This window comes from Dryobates pubescens, chromosome 5, assembly GCF_014839835.1.
Source record: "Dryobates pubescens isolate bDryPub1 chromosome 5, bDryPub1.pri, whole genome shotgun sequence".
Classification (NCBI taxonomy): Eukaryota; Metazoa; Chordata; class Aves; order Piciformes; family Picidae; genus Dryobates; species Dryobates pubescens.
The window spans coordinates 7,780,965-7,798,920 of NC_071616.1; the positions used below are offsets into that span (position 1 = coordinate 7,780,965).

General features: G+C 40.8%; 1 protein-coding gene across 1 annotated transcript in view; it reads right to left on the reverse strand.

Annotated features, from left to right (window-relative positions):
• Nucleotides 1-672: 672 nt before the first annotated feature.
• The window catches only part of ZNF106 (zinc finger protein 106), a 38,714-nt gene continuing 21,430 nt past the window's right edge, over nt 673-17,956 (reverse strand). The window contains exons 7-22 of the mRNA XM_054161520.1: nt 17,103-17,172; nt 15,793-15,947; nt 15,639-15,699; nt 15,007-15,348; nt 12,426-13,203; nt 12,043-12,098; nt 11,411-11,556; nt 10,968-11,102; nt 9,770-9,886; nt 8,846-9,037; nt 6,893-6,955; nt 5,967-6,086; nt 5,447-5,518; nt 3,892-3,963; nt 3,161-3,307; nt 673-1,892 (exon numbers count right to left, since the gene is read on the reverse strand). Coding sequence (XP_054017495.1) covers nt 1,836-1,892; nt 3,161-3,307; nt 3,892-3,963; nt 5,447-5,518; nt 5,967-6,086; nt 6,893-6,955; nt 8,846-9,037; nt 9,770-9,886; nt 10,968-11,102; nt 11,411-11,556; nt 12,043-12,098; nt 12,426-13,203; nt 15,007-15,348; nt 15,639-15,699; nt 15,793-15,947; nt 17,103-17,172 — 2,583 coding nt within the window. The 3' untranslated portion in view covers nt 673-1,835. The remainder of the gene's footprint in view (nt 1,893-3,160; nt 3,308-3,891; nt 3,964-5,446; nt 5,519-5,966; nt 6,087-6,892; nt 6,956-8,845; nt 9,038-9,769; nt 9,887-10,967; nt 11,103-11,410; nt 11,557-12,042; nt 12,099-12,425; nt 13,204-15,006; nt 15,349-15,638; nt 15,700-15,792; nt 15,948-17,102; nt 17,173-17,956) is intronic.

The following is a 17,956-nucleotide window of genomic DNA, read 5'->3' on the forward strand; positions in this document are numbered from 1 at the left end:
TCTCCCTGTCCACAGACAGCTTAATAAACACACCCAAGCAAATCACCACATAAGCATTGAAACCTTAATGATTCCCATGTCTGTGAAGTAGAATGCTACTGCATCTCATCCCTGTTTTTCTCCTGTCTCTTACAAAACAATAAATCAACTTCAAGGCAACTGCAGAGGAATTCTGCTTGCCCACTAACACCATATAAAAATAGCATGCTTCAGATAAAACCCTGAAGTTCCTTGATTTGATAGCAGTTGAACATCCATAGGCTTTCCTTGATCACTTTCTTGGCCTAAAAAGGCTTCTTTATAGTCAAAGAATGAGGGTATAAAATGTATTTGGTCTATGGTTGGCATACCAAGCCTCAGAGCAGTGGTGAAAGAGATGCCAAGTAAAACCAGCACACTCAGTCTCTCTGAAAAGCACTGGATTCATCTATAAGCAGCTCAGGTTTGACACTGGGCTGTCTTTACCTTCTCCTCTAGCTTAAGGAAACCTCCGCTTTTTTAACACTGAGTTATAGTTAGGCCAAAGCAAAGACAAAGCTCCTTGCTAGGTTAGTCTTATCGCCTAACAGTGCTCTCTGCTGAATTAGTGTCATTGTGGAAGAGAGGATCACAAAGGGAAGTTTTTCACCTCAAGGTGACATCTGCAGAGGAAGGTGTTGAAACAGAACAGAGTCTTCCCCCTCTGCACTGGCTTTTCTGTGGTATCTTCTGTGCATCAATAGAAACAAGACTTCTACACATGATAATGTATTTTCTATCTTCAGTTTCTGCTTGAGAACTTCAGACACTAAAATCTTGCTCCATTCTTTTCAGCTGAGTTTTTTGTGAACTTGAAATAGGCTAAGCCAGTTAAGCCAGTTCACAACAGAAACAAAACACCACCGAAGGGGATGCAGTTAGGCAAGCACTGCTTTTGCATTTCTCATGGTTTGCTATGTCACTAAGATATGGGATTGCAAAGCTCAATCACACAGATTCCAAATAAAATCAGGAATCCATTCATGGTGGTGTATCCAGACAACAATGGCTATGCTGATAATTAACCAAGACAGAAAATGAAACTACCTCAGTCCTTCCTGTACATAAGGACCTGTATTTAAAAACACTGAGACTGCAAAGCATGAGGGCTTTCCTCCAAATAAACCAAATACTTCAGGAGGTACAGTATTTAGGGCAGCCTGTCACTGGAGATAGTGTTTCAGTTATAGCAATTTTTACACAAGGAATCAAGGTAAAAAATAAGTTACAATTAACAAAAACATTCATTTATTCCAGTTACCCATAAAATACCTTTTCTTTTTATGAAGGAGGTCAAAATGTACACTGGATAGTCAGGTTACACTGTCAGAAGTTTCCATATTTTGGGTTGGAGAATTTTATTAACATCGGCCAAAAAAATTAGACACAGCATGAAAAAACACAGCTGTCTTAGACACTTCACAGGCTTCCAGCTGAGTTGGCAAAAACCAGCACCTATTGAGACTTAAGTTCTCAGCACCGCTGTGGACCTCCCAAAGACTCTCAGGCCATGCTTCTTAAAAACAAAGAAACAAACAAACAACATGAATCTAAGGCAGACAAGAGGAGGGAATATTCTTATCTGTCACTGACCTAAAAACTTGCAAGAATCTTCCACTGAGGTCAAGTCTTAATTGACCAGCCTTGTTTCTACAGAGTGCAGCACAACCTGCAGCCTCTGTAGCAAGGCATTTTAGCCCCACTCCCATTTTGCGCTCTAAGTGGGGAAAGAAAGAGGAAAGACTGGAGTAAGAAATTGATGTTGCATGGAATAATTCTGACATAAAATTTCTTCCCAATGTGGGAGGTGAAAAGCTTCACGAGTCAATCCTGCTGTCATCTTCAGCATGTCTTTCAATGTGTCCTACAGCATCCTGGAAAAGAACCGTAGAAGTCAGCAAAAAAAACCCCTGTAACACTGGCACAGGTGCCTAGAGAACTGGTAGATGCCTCATCCCTGAAATATTAAGGGTCAGGCTAGACAGGGCTCTGAGCAATCTGATCTAGTTGAAGATACCTGCTCGCTGCAGGACGGTTGAACCAGGTGACCTTTAATGGTCCCTTCCAGCCCAAACCATCCTGTGCCCCTATGAAATCCCCTCTATCTCTCATACCACACGATTCAAGGCACATGAAACCCATCACATTTCAAGACAGTGCCGTGTATTTTGAATAGCTTTCAACAGGAATTTAGTTTACATTGCCAAGGATAAAAAAGTGGGTTTTACTAATCAGTCTTCAGGTCACAAGCCTCCTTCCTCCCACCCCACAATCCTTCCCACATTGCTAAGCCAATTCTTACACCTCCTTTCATTTTTCCCATTAGTGCTTACACTTACTCAGAAATTTATGCACTACTTAAATGTTTGTTCACAAAACCAATCCCAAGAGAAAATTAAACAGCATCAGCATCCATCACAATGAAGGCAGGCAGTGATGGATAAAAATTAAGAGGCTAACAACATGTTTGAAGTTTGTTCATCTTAAAAGTAAGATTTTTAGAATAGAATAAACCAGGTTGGAAGAGACCTTCAAGATCATCGTGTCCAACCTATCATCCAACACCACCTAATCAACTAAACCGTGGCACCAAGCACCCCATCCAGTCTCTTCCTAAACACCTCCAGTGATGGTGACTCCACCACCTCCCTGGGCAGCCCGTTCCAATGGGCAATCACTCTCTCCATGAAGAATTTCTTCCTAACATCCAGCCTAAACCTCTCCTGGTGCAGCTTGAGACTGTTTCTACAAAAATGTAACATCTTAAGCACAGTTACACGAATTTCCATGTAATATTTGGGATCAAACTATTTTGAATTGGTCCTATCTCACAGAATTACAGAATGCATTGAGTTGGAATGGACCCTTGAAGTCATCTTGTCCAACCCCCTCTTGCAGTCAGTAGGGACATCAACAAGATCAGGTTGCTCAGGGCCCCACTGGAGCTTGAATAGCTCCCGTTATCACACTTAGCTGCAGCCTGTCACAAGTCAAACTGAACTCCAGGAGACTCGTATGACTGTAACTGAATGCAGTTAATTCTGTCAAGACTGGAAGAATTTAACCCTTTTTAAGAGACAGGGTCAAGTTCCACAATTGTGGTGATATGAAGTACTTTGTCCTACCAAATACAACCACGTACCTGCTTGGACCCTTTTCTGGAAGTAAAGAAAGCATCACAGTTCTTCCAACGACATTTCAGGGTCTGAAAATTTGGGTTGGTGTGGTCAGTTAGCAAGTGCTGTTTCAGATGGTCCACAACTCCAAAGATCAGTGAACATCCATGCCACTGGGAAAGGAAAAAAAAACAAACCCAAAACAACCCACATCAGAATAAGTCAGGGAAAACCAATTTTAGCTAATGCTTTCCCTCTTGGCACTTCACAATATTCTACCAAGTCTTCACACAGTGCCATCCCCTGAAACTTTTTAATCTTCCTGTTCCATTTCCAGTCTCAACAGTCCCTGTTCTTTTAATCACAGCTTTACAGAGATTCTTCCTGCCTCCAGCCAAGCAAGAATGGCAGGAGGAAGAGAGGAACTAAGCTTTTACAAGATGCAAGCTCACCTGAGACAAAGTCATCAGGAATTTAATTAAAATTACTTAGCAAAATACATCAGCTTTTCTGTGTCACTCAGGAGCAGTTTGTGGTTTTAAACAGTGACATGTCACTACCTAAAAATTGCCCAAAGGAAAAGTAATTTAAGATGCAACTTGCCCCAAGGCATACACATGCACTAGTGATATATATCTACACTTACAATGTGCACATGCATTTAAAGATATTATTGAATTAATGTGAGTAATTTCTACCCTCAGGAAATCAGTGTAAAAATTAAACAAAGGAAGGCTAAAAACATTTTGCTCATTACCCAGCAACGATAATTCTGCATTAGATTAAGCCTCACAGCTCTGACACTGCCATCATAGCACCCAGTGTAGATCTGCAAAAGAAACATTTGTGGATAAGCAAGCTGGCAATAGTAGGGGAAAAAAAAAAAGAAAGAATGAAAAAGGAGACTTTAGTGTGGAATATACTAGATAAAAAAAACCCAAAATATCAACATAAAAGGCTTCTAAATATTAAAACAAATGTAACAGTCTAACCTAATTCTTCTAAAACTTGCATTCACAGTTCACAAAACCACATTCATGAATAAGAAATGTCACTTCTGTCACTGGTAATGTCATGTGTAAAAGTTCCAGGAACCTTAAAATATAAGGTTATTCACTGAAGTGGGAAAAAAAACTAGGTGTAAATGTATGTTCCAGAACTTAGCCAGCTATATATATATATCAAAAAGGGATGGGGAGAAGGGCAAGGAAGAATGCTGGAATTTCAGAAGGAAAAGACTGATGCACACCCTGAAAAGGCAGGCAAATGACATCTTAAAACCCCCTCTGTTGAGCAAATGCTCCGAACAAAATTGTCCTTTGAAAAGCAAGGATGCTCATAATCCCATGAAGAGCATTAATCAAATAAAAAGGTCCTCAAGTAATACAGAGAGGTCTGCAAGATGAAGGCTTCACTTGTTATATTTGTTCAAGTCTTTCTGTCTTTTGGAAACACGTCACTAGGCTACAACAGTCTGCTGTGTATAAGAGACTACACACACCTTAGTACTAAGACTACTACAGAAAATTGCCATCTTTCACTTGTCACTAAGCTTCTCATCTGCACAATTCTTTGATTTGAGAATGCCCCAGACTATTGCTGGGGGCTGATGCCCCTGACAGTAAGAACAAAGCCTGAGTGCACTTCACTCTCCATCCCACTCATACAAGAAATGAAGCTTGGGCAGTTCATATTCCAGTTAGTGAATCAGTTTGGTTAGACTCAGCTCTCTGCTACTACAGATCACTACCCCGCCTCTTACTTTACAATCTAAAAGAAAGTCTGCAAACAAATTCCTATGTATGTAGGCAAGTAAGTGCTTTTAATGACTATTTTAAGCAAGTTTTTTATTCAGAAGTGCTTCTGAAACCTATGTTGCAGAGCAGACAAATTCAGAAATTGGTGCACCTGGATCAACTGCACACCCAGTTAGGTTCTACCAAAGGTTACTAGAGGTTGGCTGTGGGTGAGGTTTTTCTTCAGCATGTGTGATTCTCCTGACTAAAAGTCAAACAGGATTGATGCTTAGTGAAATATTCACTCTTTATCTCTAGATTCTTCACCACAATCATCCCTGTAAACAAAATTATTGTTTTATATTACAGTAAGCTAGAAGGTAATTTCCCCCCAGACAGTAATATTACATCAACACAAAGCTGTTAGAACAACTTGATTTTTTGGCTGACATTCCTAAGTTCATTTCTAGCCAGGCAGCAGGTTAATTTCATTATCTGAAAAAAAATTAACTGCCTTGTATATGCTTATGGAAATTACAACCTTCTCTTTGAGAACAGTGAAAAGAAGGAAGTTACCATGCTCTTATGGATGGTCATACACATGATCATATCTGTGTGGCCTCCATAGACTTGCAGGCGGTCATGGGACTTGAAAGAAACAGAAAGAGACATTTAATAGCATGACAGTTAACAAGCCATTTTACACAGACATGCAAAGGACAGTGCTTCCAAGAGCAGGCCCTGGGTAGCAACTAAATTCTCTGGTAGATTCCAAACTGCACAGCCATCAGAAAACCTTCTACTTCTGTGAGTCTTTTTGTTCAGCTAAGCACTTGGTCTTTCAGCAGGCAAGACTAACATTTCCTCACTTTCCTGAGCTGCCATTGTCATAGCACAGTCCAGGTTCTAAAAACTGGTTTAGGTCATAGTCTTACAAACCCTTGTATTTTGGATGGTGAGACTACTATATAATCTGAATGACAGGAAAGAGAGGGATGGGGCAGAGACCAGTAAGCAGAAAGATCACTTCTACTTGACTTCAAAATAATTAACACATTATCAGGTACGTGTCATTAGTAACCATCTATTTTCTTACCTGCAGTTCATAAACACGAACGAATTTATCCAGACACGCTGTCACCATCACCTTCCCAAGAATGTTGACAACCGTTACTGCGTGGTTATGGCCTTTATAGATCCGTACCAGCTCTCCAGTCTGCATCAAGAAAAAGCAAAGGCAAACAGCCCTTTGGTTACTTGTTGGGTGTTTGTCTGAAGCAAAGCCAAACCAGAACAGTTTTACCTCACCCGGATAGGGCAGTCAGCTTCATGCTGACTACTCAAAAAATGGAAACACCCTTTATATTAGACTTCCATTTCCTGTGAAGACACTTCTAGATTATGATCAAATATTACTTATCCTTTTCTTTACCCATGTTAATACAGAGCCACTCCAGTACAAGAGAAATGCCTGCCATTATAAGAAGTACTAACTTCTCTTTCCATCATTACTGACATGTGCCTGCAACTAGTACTGTGCTATTAGTACTAGCAGTAATTATGTAGCCACAAGAATCAGTGAATTCACAGAAATGAACACCTTTTTTTGCCAATTAAAATTTACCTCCAATACATTTCTTAATCTAACACTGCTTGCCTACATCACTGCTTCTCTAGCACAGGGAAAAAATGGTGATAAAAGGAAGAGAGTGTCAGGCTTAGAGATCAAGCATTCGTGACCATGTAACAGCTTTTGAACCAGCTAGTTTGGAACACTGTGTTCAAGATTTCCCTGTCATAAAAAACTCCTCCATCATCAGAATCTCTCATTTAAATCTTTCCACAGTATGTTTATGTATTTCATCCATGCCACATCAGTTAGCTGCAGTGCACAGTCACATTAGCAAACTCATAACTTCTGGAAGCCCCACCAGTCAAAAATTCTGGAAATACTAACTTGATAGCACAGTAATTCACTGCCTCCACAATAAAAGTCATTCCAACATTACACATGAGACTTACATGAATGTTGTGAGCATGGACAGACTGATCACTGGAGCCACTGAATACCAGATCATTCACAACCTTGGGGGGGGGGGGGGAAAAATAGTTTTATTTCTGTAACAGATACAAAGGTGAGTAAGCAAGACATTACAATAGTAAGTTTAAAGTTGTACTGTAGTACTTCCTAAACTTGACAGTCTTAAAAATCCACAGAGTATGAAAAATAAGCACACACTTCCTTTACCTAAGAGCTAAAAAATGTACTGTGCCATCCTAATGATGACTTTTGACACTTTGTAGTTGACATTGAAGGCCGTTATCTTGCACCCTGCCAGGCTAACTCATCCTACCTCTGGACTATTTTCAGGGATAGCTCAGCAGCAGATCAGGGACCAAGCAAACTGAATGCAGAATGCTGCTCTGCACATACACAGTAAAGCATATTGTTTCCTGGAAATATTGGATAAGCATGTACCTGTATTCTGGTCATGCAAGAAAGTGTTCCTGACAAGTAATATTGTGGAAAGGAAGCCTAACAGATCACAGACCAAGAAGGGAACAGAATATGCTGCCACACAAACAGAACTAGGATAGCCCACAGGGAAAAAAAAAAAAAAAAAAAGATGTGCCACTGCACCACAATATCTAAGTCATAAATACAATTGAGGGAAATCATCCCTTGTTACACAACAGCAGTCAGCTGAACAGCCAGACAAGCACATATTCCAGCTGGTCATCTCAGGAGCCAGAAACCTGTAAATAAGCTGGTGATTCTTCTATTAAAATACTTCACTACAGTTTTAAACTTACACTTTATGCAGTTTCCTCAGAGGTTTGTACCATCAGAATACACAAAAACCAGCTTCATCTTTTAATAATAAAAAACCAGGTTGGAAGAGACCTCAAGATCATTGCATCCAACCCATCAACCTATCCAACCCACTAATCAACTAACCCATGGCACCAAGCACCCCATCAAGTCTCCTCCTGAACACCTCCAATGATGGTGACTCCACCACCTCCCCAGGCAGCCCATTCCAATAGGCAATCACTCTCCCTGTGGAGAACTTCTTCCTAACATACAGCCTAAACCTCCCCTGGCGCAGCCTGAGGCTGTGTCCTCTTGTTCTGGTGCTGGCTGCCTGGGAGAAGAGACCAAAATCTGCCTGTCTACAACTTCCCTTCAGGTAGTTGTAGAGAGCAATAAGGTCACCCCTGAGTCTCCTCCTGTCCAAGCTAAGCAACCCCAGCTCCCTCAGTCTCTCCTCATAGGGCTTGTGTTCCAAACTCCTCACCAACTTCACTGCCCTTCTCTGGACTTGTTCCAGCAAGTCAACATCCTTCCTAAACTGAGGGGCCCAGAACTGGACACAGGACTCAAGGTGCGGCCTAACCAGTGCAGTGTACAGGGGGAGAATGACCTCTCTGCTTCTGCTGGCCACACTGTTCTTGATGCAGGCCAGAACACCTTTGTCCCTCCTGGCTGCCTCAGCACACTGCAGGCTCATGTTCAGCCTACCATCAACCAGTCCCCCCAGGTCCCTCTCTACCTGGCCACTCTCCAGCCACTCTGACCCCAGCCTGTAGCACTGCATGGGGTTGCTGTGGCCAATGTGCAGAACCCGGCACTTGGATGTGTTCAATCTCATGCCGGTGGATTCTGCCCATCTGTCCAGCCTGTTTTCCCTAACTATCCCTTTGTTGGCAAACTCACATCTCAAGTTTCCCTGAATCTTCTAACAAAATGAAATAAACATGCTCCCTACATACAATCCCAACAGTTTTGCTGGGAAGATGAGATACAGCAGCCAGCCAGAAAGAATTTTCCTACTAAATTACTCAGTTTTTATCCTTTAAAATAGAGATATTTTCTATTTCCTTCCACAATCTGCTCACTATTCAATAAGAAAATGAAAAAAATACACCATGTGAAGCATTCTTTGTCCAAAACATATTTTCAGAGACACTTGCCTTCATGCAGAGTATAGTCTTGCTGTGACCTTCCAGAGTTCTGAGCAGCAGCCCATTGCGCGCATCCCGCACACTGATGGTGCAGTCGTAGGAGCCCACTACCAACAACTTGCGTGCTCCTTCCTGTGCTGTAGCTAGGCAGCTCACTGCTCTAGGGCCATGGCATTCAAAGGTATCGACCTGCTTGTTGTTCTGTTGGGGAAAGAAAACATGGTAATTGAAAATTAAGTTACAGCATCTGGTTTCAGTTCAGGAACAACTAAACTCCCAAATCAAGGAAATAACTCCTTATCCTAGGCTTTTATTTTCTGTCTCTTTAAAAACTACTTAATTACCTAGCAAAGGTCCAGCAAACCCTCTTTCAGAGTTAGAACAATGACAGAAAACAGTGTTATGAGAAAAATGCAGAACAGGATAAATTTGTTGGATAAGTTTGAGAAATCCTAGGATCCATCAAAAAAATTGTCAGAAAAATAATTCATTTAAATAATGATTTTTATTCACGTTTAAGTATCATGGGGACTGCTGATTAAGCTGCTCTGTGAATGAGTCCCTTCTAGAACTGCAAATGGAACATGCAATTATTAAAGACTTTCATGCTACTTTGATGAGCAAGAAAGAAGAATTCACAAAAGAGCTGTGCCAGAAACTTCTCCTGACACATGACTGGTAGGCCAGGTGAAACTGTAAGGAAAAACATGACTACAGTACAGCAGTAAAGAGAAAGGTAACCACAGGGAAGGGGAGATGGGACTGCTTTGTATGCTGACAAAATAAAGGGCCCAACCGCACTAACAGTGACCATTTACGCCGAAATACCTGAACTACAAATACACTTACAAGAGAAAGAATAGAAAGAAACAGAAAGTGGAGAGAAACAGCACTGCAACAGGCTTTGAAGTGCCAATATTTAAACCAACAAACCTTTATGCTGAAAGTAACCACACTGCCATTGGCAAGACCCGCATAAAGCATCCGCCATCGACTGTGTAAACACAGCACTCGATCTTCCAGTTTAAACTGTTCTACGCACTCTTTGGTCTGGCAATAGAAAGAAACACAGGAAGCTTTTCATTAACTGAAAACAATTGAGAGAAAAAGGAGAAACATCCAGAAACAAACGATCATTTTCACCCACAAGCTGCATCTTTTCAAGCAACAGAGATGGTACCAAACCATCTGAAAGTCCAGCATCCCATAGCAGTCTGGTCCTGCCCTTCATCAGCTCACTGCCATTTCTGAGGTATGTCTGCACTTCAGCAACTAGTTATAACCCCAAAAGCTTTATTCTAGTCACAGCCTCTAATATATACAGAAGTTTAGACTACAGACTATATATATTTATGTGAAAAACATTGTTACACGCTTGAGTTTGAGGAATCCTCAAGAAGCCCTCCCCTAGGGAAGTGCCAAGAATCATCATCTGAAAAGTGAAAAAACTCTGGCAGTTTGACTCACAAAGCAGATATTTGCTTTCCAGTCCTTGACGCCACAGGTTGGACAAGACTTCCTATAATTTATCCTTAGAAATCCAGCTTCAGGAAATCTCAGTCTGCACTTCCAAATGCCTTCAAAAGGGTTATCAGGCATTGGAAGTCACCATCCCTGGAGATAGTTAAAAGATGCATGGATGTGGTACTAAGGGACATGGTTTAGTGATAGCAGCTTAGCAGTAGTGGTGGGATTGTCAGCTCTAGGCAAGAGGTTGGACTCGACCATTTCAAAAGTCTCTTCCAAACTTCACAATTCTAGGATTCAGAATAGCAAATGTCTGTTCACTCTATAATTGCTCTACAAACAGTGCAGTACATTCTATAAGCAATGAAGTTAGAAATAAAGCAAGACAAATATGACATTCATGGCCTGACAACCATCCTGCACTTTGGGGCTCCCAATATTCAGGATCCCATTACTCTGTTCTGACAAAATCTCTGCTGACAAAGTAGCCAAAATGTTAGACAGTAAATCACTCAATGGTTTGTTTGCTTTTATCAACTGCTGCGCTCTAATGAGAAACAAAGTGGGGCCAATGTCCAGCTCCTATGGATCTCAAAGGCTTTTTTCATTTAGAAATACTTGGTCAAAAATGCAGCACATGTTAATCAACACAAAGTTCGAGTACCTTGATATTGTAACAGTTGATCGTGTGGTCGCTCGAACCAGTGTAGAGTGCAGCATTCTTCCCATTCGTCTGAGTGACCAGGAGGCAGTTCACTTTTGAAGTATGTCCTTCAAAGATGGCCACACGCTTCCTGCTCTAAAAGGAAAGCATAGGGTCTGCCAACAGAAAGGCTTATAACACCTCTCGGAATCTGCACCTGACAGAGTGGGGTAGGACAGCTAGCAAAAGCAGCATACATACAGCACTGTTATCTTCCCTTACCCCGCTCATATGAAGATGGGGTTCAGGAGAGGGAGAAGAGAGGGTTGAAGAAAAGAACAGCATTAAAAAAAATAGGTGCTTGAAAAAGCAGTTGTTTTCTTAGGTACATAGTGAAGCTTTACAAAACAATAGCAACCTTGTGACTATAATTAACGTAACACCATTTCCACAGCCTTACTTACAACCAGATTGTAGGCACAAACAGTTTTGTCTGCTGAGCAGGTATACAACAAATTCCCAAAAATCTGAATAGCATTCACTGCAGCCTGGTGTCCCTCAAAGCTTCCCTCTGTAGGTTCTTCATCCTCACCTGGCTCCGATGACAGTTCTGCGGGACAGAGACATGTATTTTGATTATGGGAACACATTCAATGCTGCTGTTGTTTGTATTACCAAACAGCACAACTATTTCATAGGCTCAGCACCTTTAAGTCAGATTTCATTGTGAGTCACAGCTGGAGCCATTAAGTGGCAGAAGGCAATATAAAATGCCAGTAGAACTTTTATATTATGTTAAGACAATACAGATCTTTAAAGTAAGAAAAGGATTGTATTATTGTTTGTCCTACAGCTCTACGGAGACTGTGGAGCAGAAGTGTTCGTGTAGGAGATGGCGAGAGGATGTGGAGGAGTCAAGGCACAAAGCATTCACTGAAAGAAGACATGAGTATGCATCACTTCTCACATCACTGTTTTAATCCTGGGTTTTATCTTCTGGGCAAAATTCCCCTTTGGAAATAGTCTGGTCAAATTAATTCAAAATTCTACAAGACACTAGATACAAAATATCAGAAGAAAAGCTTAAAAGACATACCTGAGGAGTTCTTTGATCCTCTTAGTGATGATATGGAAGTCTGCGTCTCGGCCACACTGAACACAGAAAGAAAAAAGGAGCAAGATCAGACTTTGTAATACTCCAGATGATGAGACTGCACATAGGAAATAGGCTGTAACAAATAAACTGAAACCCAAACTTTCTGTGGAGGGCAGTCTTGCTCTTGTATTAAAAGTGATTAGTAGGTAACAATACACAAAAAAAGCAAATTCCATTTTCATTTGCTCTCTTATTTCACTTTCAAATGAAATCAGAAGTTAGGAGTGTTTAAGACTTTCTGAATAAGGGGGGGAGGAAAAAAAGAGGCCTTTTATAATTACTGTATAATGCTTTTGCTTTTCAGAAATCGACAATAATCTCACCTTCTTTTCCCATCATTCCCATAATTTGTGCCAATCTCACTGGTAGAGCTCACTTCATCATAACCAGAGCAGGATGCCTCTAGGACTGCTTGATCCACATTGCTGCGTGAATCCCTCTTTGATGGACTGTCTGGTTTCTCATCTCCCGACTCTGAAGAACCAACATCAACCACCTCACAGTGAGGTGCTGGAACTTCCACTAGTTCCAGAGAAACATCACTGTCATTCTCATTGTTATTTCTTGCAGTTTGACCAGTAATTCTTTTCTCCTGTCTTGGAGGAGTGGATGTAGTAACTTTTACTCCTTTAGGAACTTTCCCGCCCTTGAGTTTTCGGACAGGCTTAGAGTCAATTATATCCTGTTCTGTATCACTGTTCTCTGGCACATGGGCTGCTCTCAGAGTTTTCTTCTTCCTTAACTTTCTCCTCCTCCTATTCCCTTTTTCTGCTGGGACTACAGTGGTTGCCATCTGTTGCTTGGATGGTTCTGCCGACAATTTGGGAGATTTATCCACTGGCATTTCTAGAAGGGCTGAATGCTTCGGAAGAGAAGGCCTACGCTGAACCTGTAAAAAGCTTTCAGTCACTGTATCATTTGCTTCTCTCTTGCTGAAAACAGACAGTGAATGAGAAGGGTCCTCAGGAAGCCTAGCCTTTCCCCTGTTCTTAGCAGGCTTGCGAACATCTTGATTGGTACTTTGGAAATAAGCTGCCAGCTCTGATATGGATATGGTTGCAGAGATAACTGGATACACTGATGTCTTCTGGTTGGTCTCTTCTGAAGAAAAAGATCAGTGTCATATCCAATCTACAGCAATAAATATTTATGCAAAATATTATAAACATAAAACTGCATGGCAAATTTGATTGTGCATGTGAAGTACATATTCCTAGGTGTTGAAAGCTATTTCAGTCAGCTACCCATCCTTTACAAAACATAGTTGCAAAATGAAACATCTATCTATGTGCCAAGAAGCAAAGAAACAGGACCCATCATTCATGCTGCTGGCTGACTATATGATTCTTTGGTGAAGCCTACGTTGTCATCTTAATATACCTCCACCCTTTGCAGTGTGCTCCCTTACCAGCTGTGACCACTGCTGCAGGACTGGTATTAACCAATGCAAGGCTCATGTGTCTCTGCTGCTCAGTGACACAGATTAAAGACCTCATGCACAACCCATCTGCATTCATTATTTCTACCAAGTTACTAGCTACTTCGACTCATCATGCAGAGGAGTCACGCACAACCCACTCTGCAGCATCATACCTTCTATCACAAGAATGGCAGCACTGCAAGCCACCAGAGTAAGCTTTGTTAGTTTATCTGTGGTGGAATAAGCCATGGGGCAAACTGTCCTTCTCATCTTAATTTGAAGCTAGGATGCACAAATTAACGCAGCTTCTTAAGTGAGACAGGCTAAAAGTACATACCAGCAGCTCACAGCTGTGTTTGTCACATCCTAAAACTCCCCAGTTGCATTTGCAGTAACTAATGTCCAGAGGAGAATGCTTCAAATTCACTGCATTGACTGGGTGAGATCCAGCAATGTGAATAGGAAGCTGTCAGTATTTGGAATATTTTTCTGCTTTGCTCTCTTAGAAACCAGCAAAAGAAACCTACAGCAATAGAGAAAGCTGTTGGACTGTTTAACACATCGTAGTACTAAACCGATACTTTGGAATTACACATCCAGCTAGAGAGAGCTTAAACATGAGCACCCCACACTGCCATCATCTGGCAAGTTTCAAGATAAAAGTAGAAGTGGTGGACAACATAGAGTATGCTGCACTTAGAGTAAATTAATGGCAAGCTCTTTTTCCCCTGACTCCTAACTGTCATACATGGCTGCAACCTGCTAGAAAACCCTCTGTATAGAGGACATGAGTGCTTTGATGTGTTGAATTATACTGTAAAGAAAGCACAAAATCCCTTAAACTAAGTACCTAACATCATGCATCCTTCACTCCATACAAGAAACATGAGGAAATTATATCAGTCACTTGAAAGCAAAACAAACATTAAAATAAGAGTAACTGGCGACTTAAAGCAAAGCTTCTAAAATTAAAAGTTATTAACTCTCAGCACTTTGACTACTGCAGATCCTCAAAAAGGAAGTAGGAAGTGACCATAGCAGTGCAAGAAAACAGAATCACTCAGTCCCACAGGTGGGAGATTGCTCCTTCAAAGTAAGGTTGAGCTGATCTCCTAGGGAAGCAGACACGCCAGATGTCCACCTCTCAAAAAGCAGACAGGCTGCCCTGACAGAAATCCTCTCCTCCAAATTACAGAATTTACCTGATGGCAAATGCTTATTTTCCCTTCAATTTACCAAATTCACTTGATGGTACACACTCATTTTAAATGCAGCACATAGAGCAATTGATTGCTACCAAGGCCACAGTTTGACAAACACCAAAAGAATATTCTTGCTTTCAATATGTCAGAATTAAGTTTGCAGGAAATGGACAAATATGCTAATGTGGTAAAGACACTCTTCTGTAAGAAAAAAGAAAAGAGGAAGAAAAATTCCTTATTTCTACAGCTAATTCTCTTAAAGCAGGAGAAGCCAACACATACCATTCTTGCGCTCTACCTCTTCTGCTTGTGAAGCACATGGAGAGCTCTGAAGTACAGAATTCACATTTTCTTCTGAGCCTTTTGGAGACACAGGTTCACATTTAACTTGTACTGAGGAGTCAGGAGGAACAGCGGGTGTGATGCCAGAAGACTGGAATGGTGATGGCACATTTACATGAACCGAAGCTCCCAGTGGAGGTATCGAAGAAGACGAATTGTCCAAAACAGGCAGGGAGGAGCTTGCAGGGGTTAAGTCAGCTGCCACTGGAGACTTGCTATTTCTTCTCTCACTTAGGACACTGCAGGAAAGTTGCTCTGACAGTTCAGAAGGTTCATATGTTTCTAGTGGCAAAAGAAAGGACAAGGAAAAACAGGAAAAAAAAGTTCACATTTTACAATAACATTTAGCGGCGCTAAGAGCTCATTTCTTGGGGTCACACAGACAAGGAAAGGACTGTGAAAGAACTACTAGATGCCACTACCAAAGACAACAGATCACACATGAACCAAGACTACACTTCTATTGTGTATTTTATAAGAGAATTCCAATTAAATGCCATTTTTACAAGACACTGAGTTCAAAGGGTATGAGAGTCAGCATTCTACTATTGGAGTTCTATGGTATCAGGTACCTTGTAGCCCCTGCAAGATCTGGATTCTCTGACTTCTCAGTGTGCTCATTTCCATGGTTATCTGCAAAACAGTTGTAGTTTAAATCAGTCCTACTCAAAGCAGGGTTTTTTCCTGATAACTTGTAATTCAAACAGTCTTAACAGTCACCGTTACCTGTTGCTTTAATACAAGGAACCGCTGAACTTCAACATAAGCAGCCTGCAGGGCAGCCCTGGCCTGCAAGAGACTGCTGTCCACACTATGCAGGGACTTGCTTAACTCCTCTTCCCTCAGTGAAATTGCCAGCAAGTGGTCTACCTGAGAACGTTCTGAAAAAGAAATGAAAAGAGAGTACAATTGTCCTTGACAGTACATTAAAATACACTGCATATTATTTATCAACAAATACTGCTGCCTCAGAAAGTAAAAGTCACATAAATTAGGTCAAGCACCAATATTCATACAAGTAGTTCAGAAGAATTATCTACACACAGGAATATCCGCATCTACATGAAGAAGAGAAGAGTCAAGTATTCTGCTATCCAGGACCTCAGCCTTATAATTCTAGTAACTATTTACAGCATAGCTGTGCCAGCACCGATCCAGTTGAGTTAAACAAAGTCATTCTCTTCCACAAAAATCTTTTCTTGAAGCACACATGTGCATAAAGTACAAATATACACTTTCCATTAATGTAATGAAAAAAGCAGAGGCCAATTTAAGTCACACCACATTTAAATTCTTTGGTTAATCCAGAAGCAAAGGAAATGCAGCTTCAGAGGAAAAAGAAAGGGAACATTTGAAAAAGTTATCTACTGGACTCCAAATCTCACTGATGATGATGCAATGGTTTAGCTCCCAAAGTTCCACCTAAAACACAGATAGTTCACTTTGATACACAGCAACATGGAAGTGTTTGGCATGCTTAAGACAGACCTGCCTAATGCCAGAATAAGAGTTTTCTTTGGTCTGTATCAGGAAGGACCGAGGCATTCCACATTAATTTCCATTAAGGACAGGGAAGAAGTAGCAAAAAGATAAAATTCATTGCTGGAGATGGCAGAAAGAGAAGACAGCCCAAGTCACGCAGAGTACAAATTTTCTGGTGAGACTATCCAGAAGTAGAAAGGGAAAGCTGCATGGATGAATTATAATGGAGTAATAGGTGCTTCTCCCTTCAGAACTTCCATCCAAAGAGGCAACACATCTCTCTCCCCTGAGCAGGGGAAAGCAGAGGTCCTATTTGTGCAACTGGAAACATGGACTGCAGGCAGAAAGGAAGAACAAAATCTTCTCTTAGGAGTAACTTTCAATCAGTTAAGATGGTGTTCTTCAGAGAACCATGCGTTGTAGACTTGAGACCTGTCCACCCTTTCAATAAGAGCCCAAGAAGCACCAAAGTAACATTAAGTAACTACCATTTTAGTCAAGTTAAAATACCACTAAGTATCTATACCAGAAGCACATGCATTATATTCACTCACCTTTTTTACCTTTGATCTTTCTTCTCTTATTCTTTCTTTCTAAACTAGGGATTTCAGGAGAAGATCCCTCCTGCAAATGAATCATTTATTAACCAGTTACATGAGCAATTTTGCCTAAATCAAGGTGTTAAACATCTTTTTTTCCCCCAGCCATTACTGATACCCATAAAGAAGAATACACAATTAGTTTTGCACATTCTCATGTAAGTCATTCTTCCCTCTGCACTTAAAGAGAGAGAGTGGAACAGAACAAGCTGGGAAGATTAAACAAGCCAACAGCCTTCTACTCACTCAGATGTTTAGACCACGCTTGGGTCAGATTTTCTGCTCTACAGTTTTAGTTGAATGTCTAGAGGATTAAATGAGTGAGGAATTAAAACTATCACTTCCTGCACATAACAAAATCATTTTGAGGAGTTTGATCAGAAACTTCTATTTTTTTAATCCTCTTTGGGTAAGTCCAAGACAGGACAGTGAAACAAATTCATATTTAAAGACATATTTGAAGAGTAAAATCTTGTCAAAAGGGTGGTTTTTCCTTGCTTGACCATAAACCCAGGAAAACAAATTTCTACTATGGTCTAGTTTTGAGACTTAGGATCTTTGCTGCAACACCAGGTACTTTCAGAGAAGTATTTTACTAGTTCTTGCTTCTCAGGATAGCTCACCAGTTACCAGATCAAAACCAAAGAACATTTGCCACTAAAAAAGATTAAGCAGAAGTTCTGCAATGCAAAGACAGAATGGAAAAAGATTCTGCAAGAAAATTAAGTTAAACATGCAAATTATTTTGAGGTTATCGATGTACAAAACAATCGAATGGATGAAGTCCTCCCTACAGATAATTTAAGGTT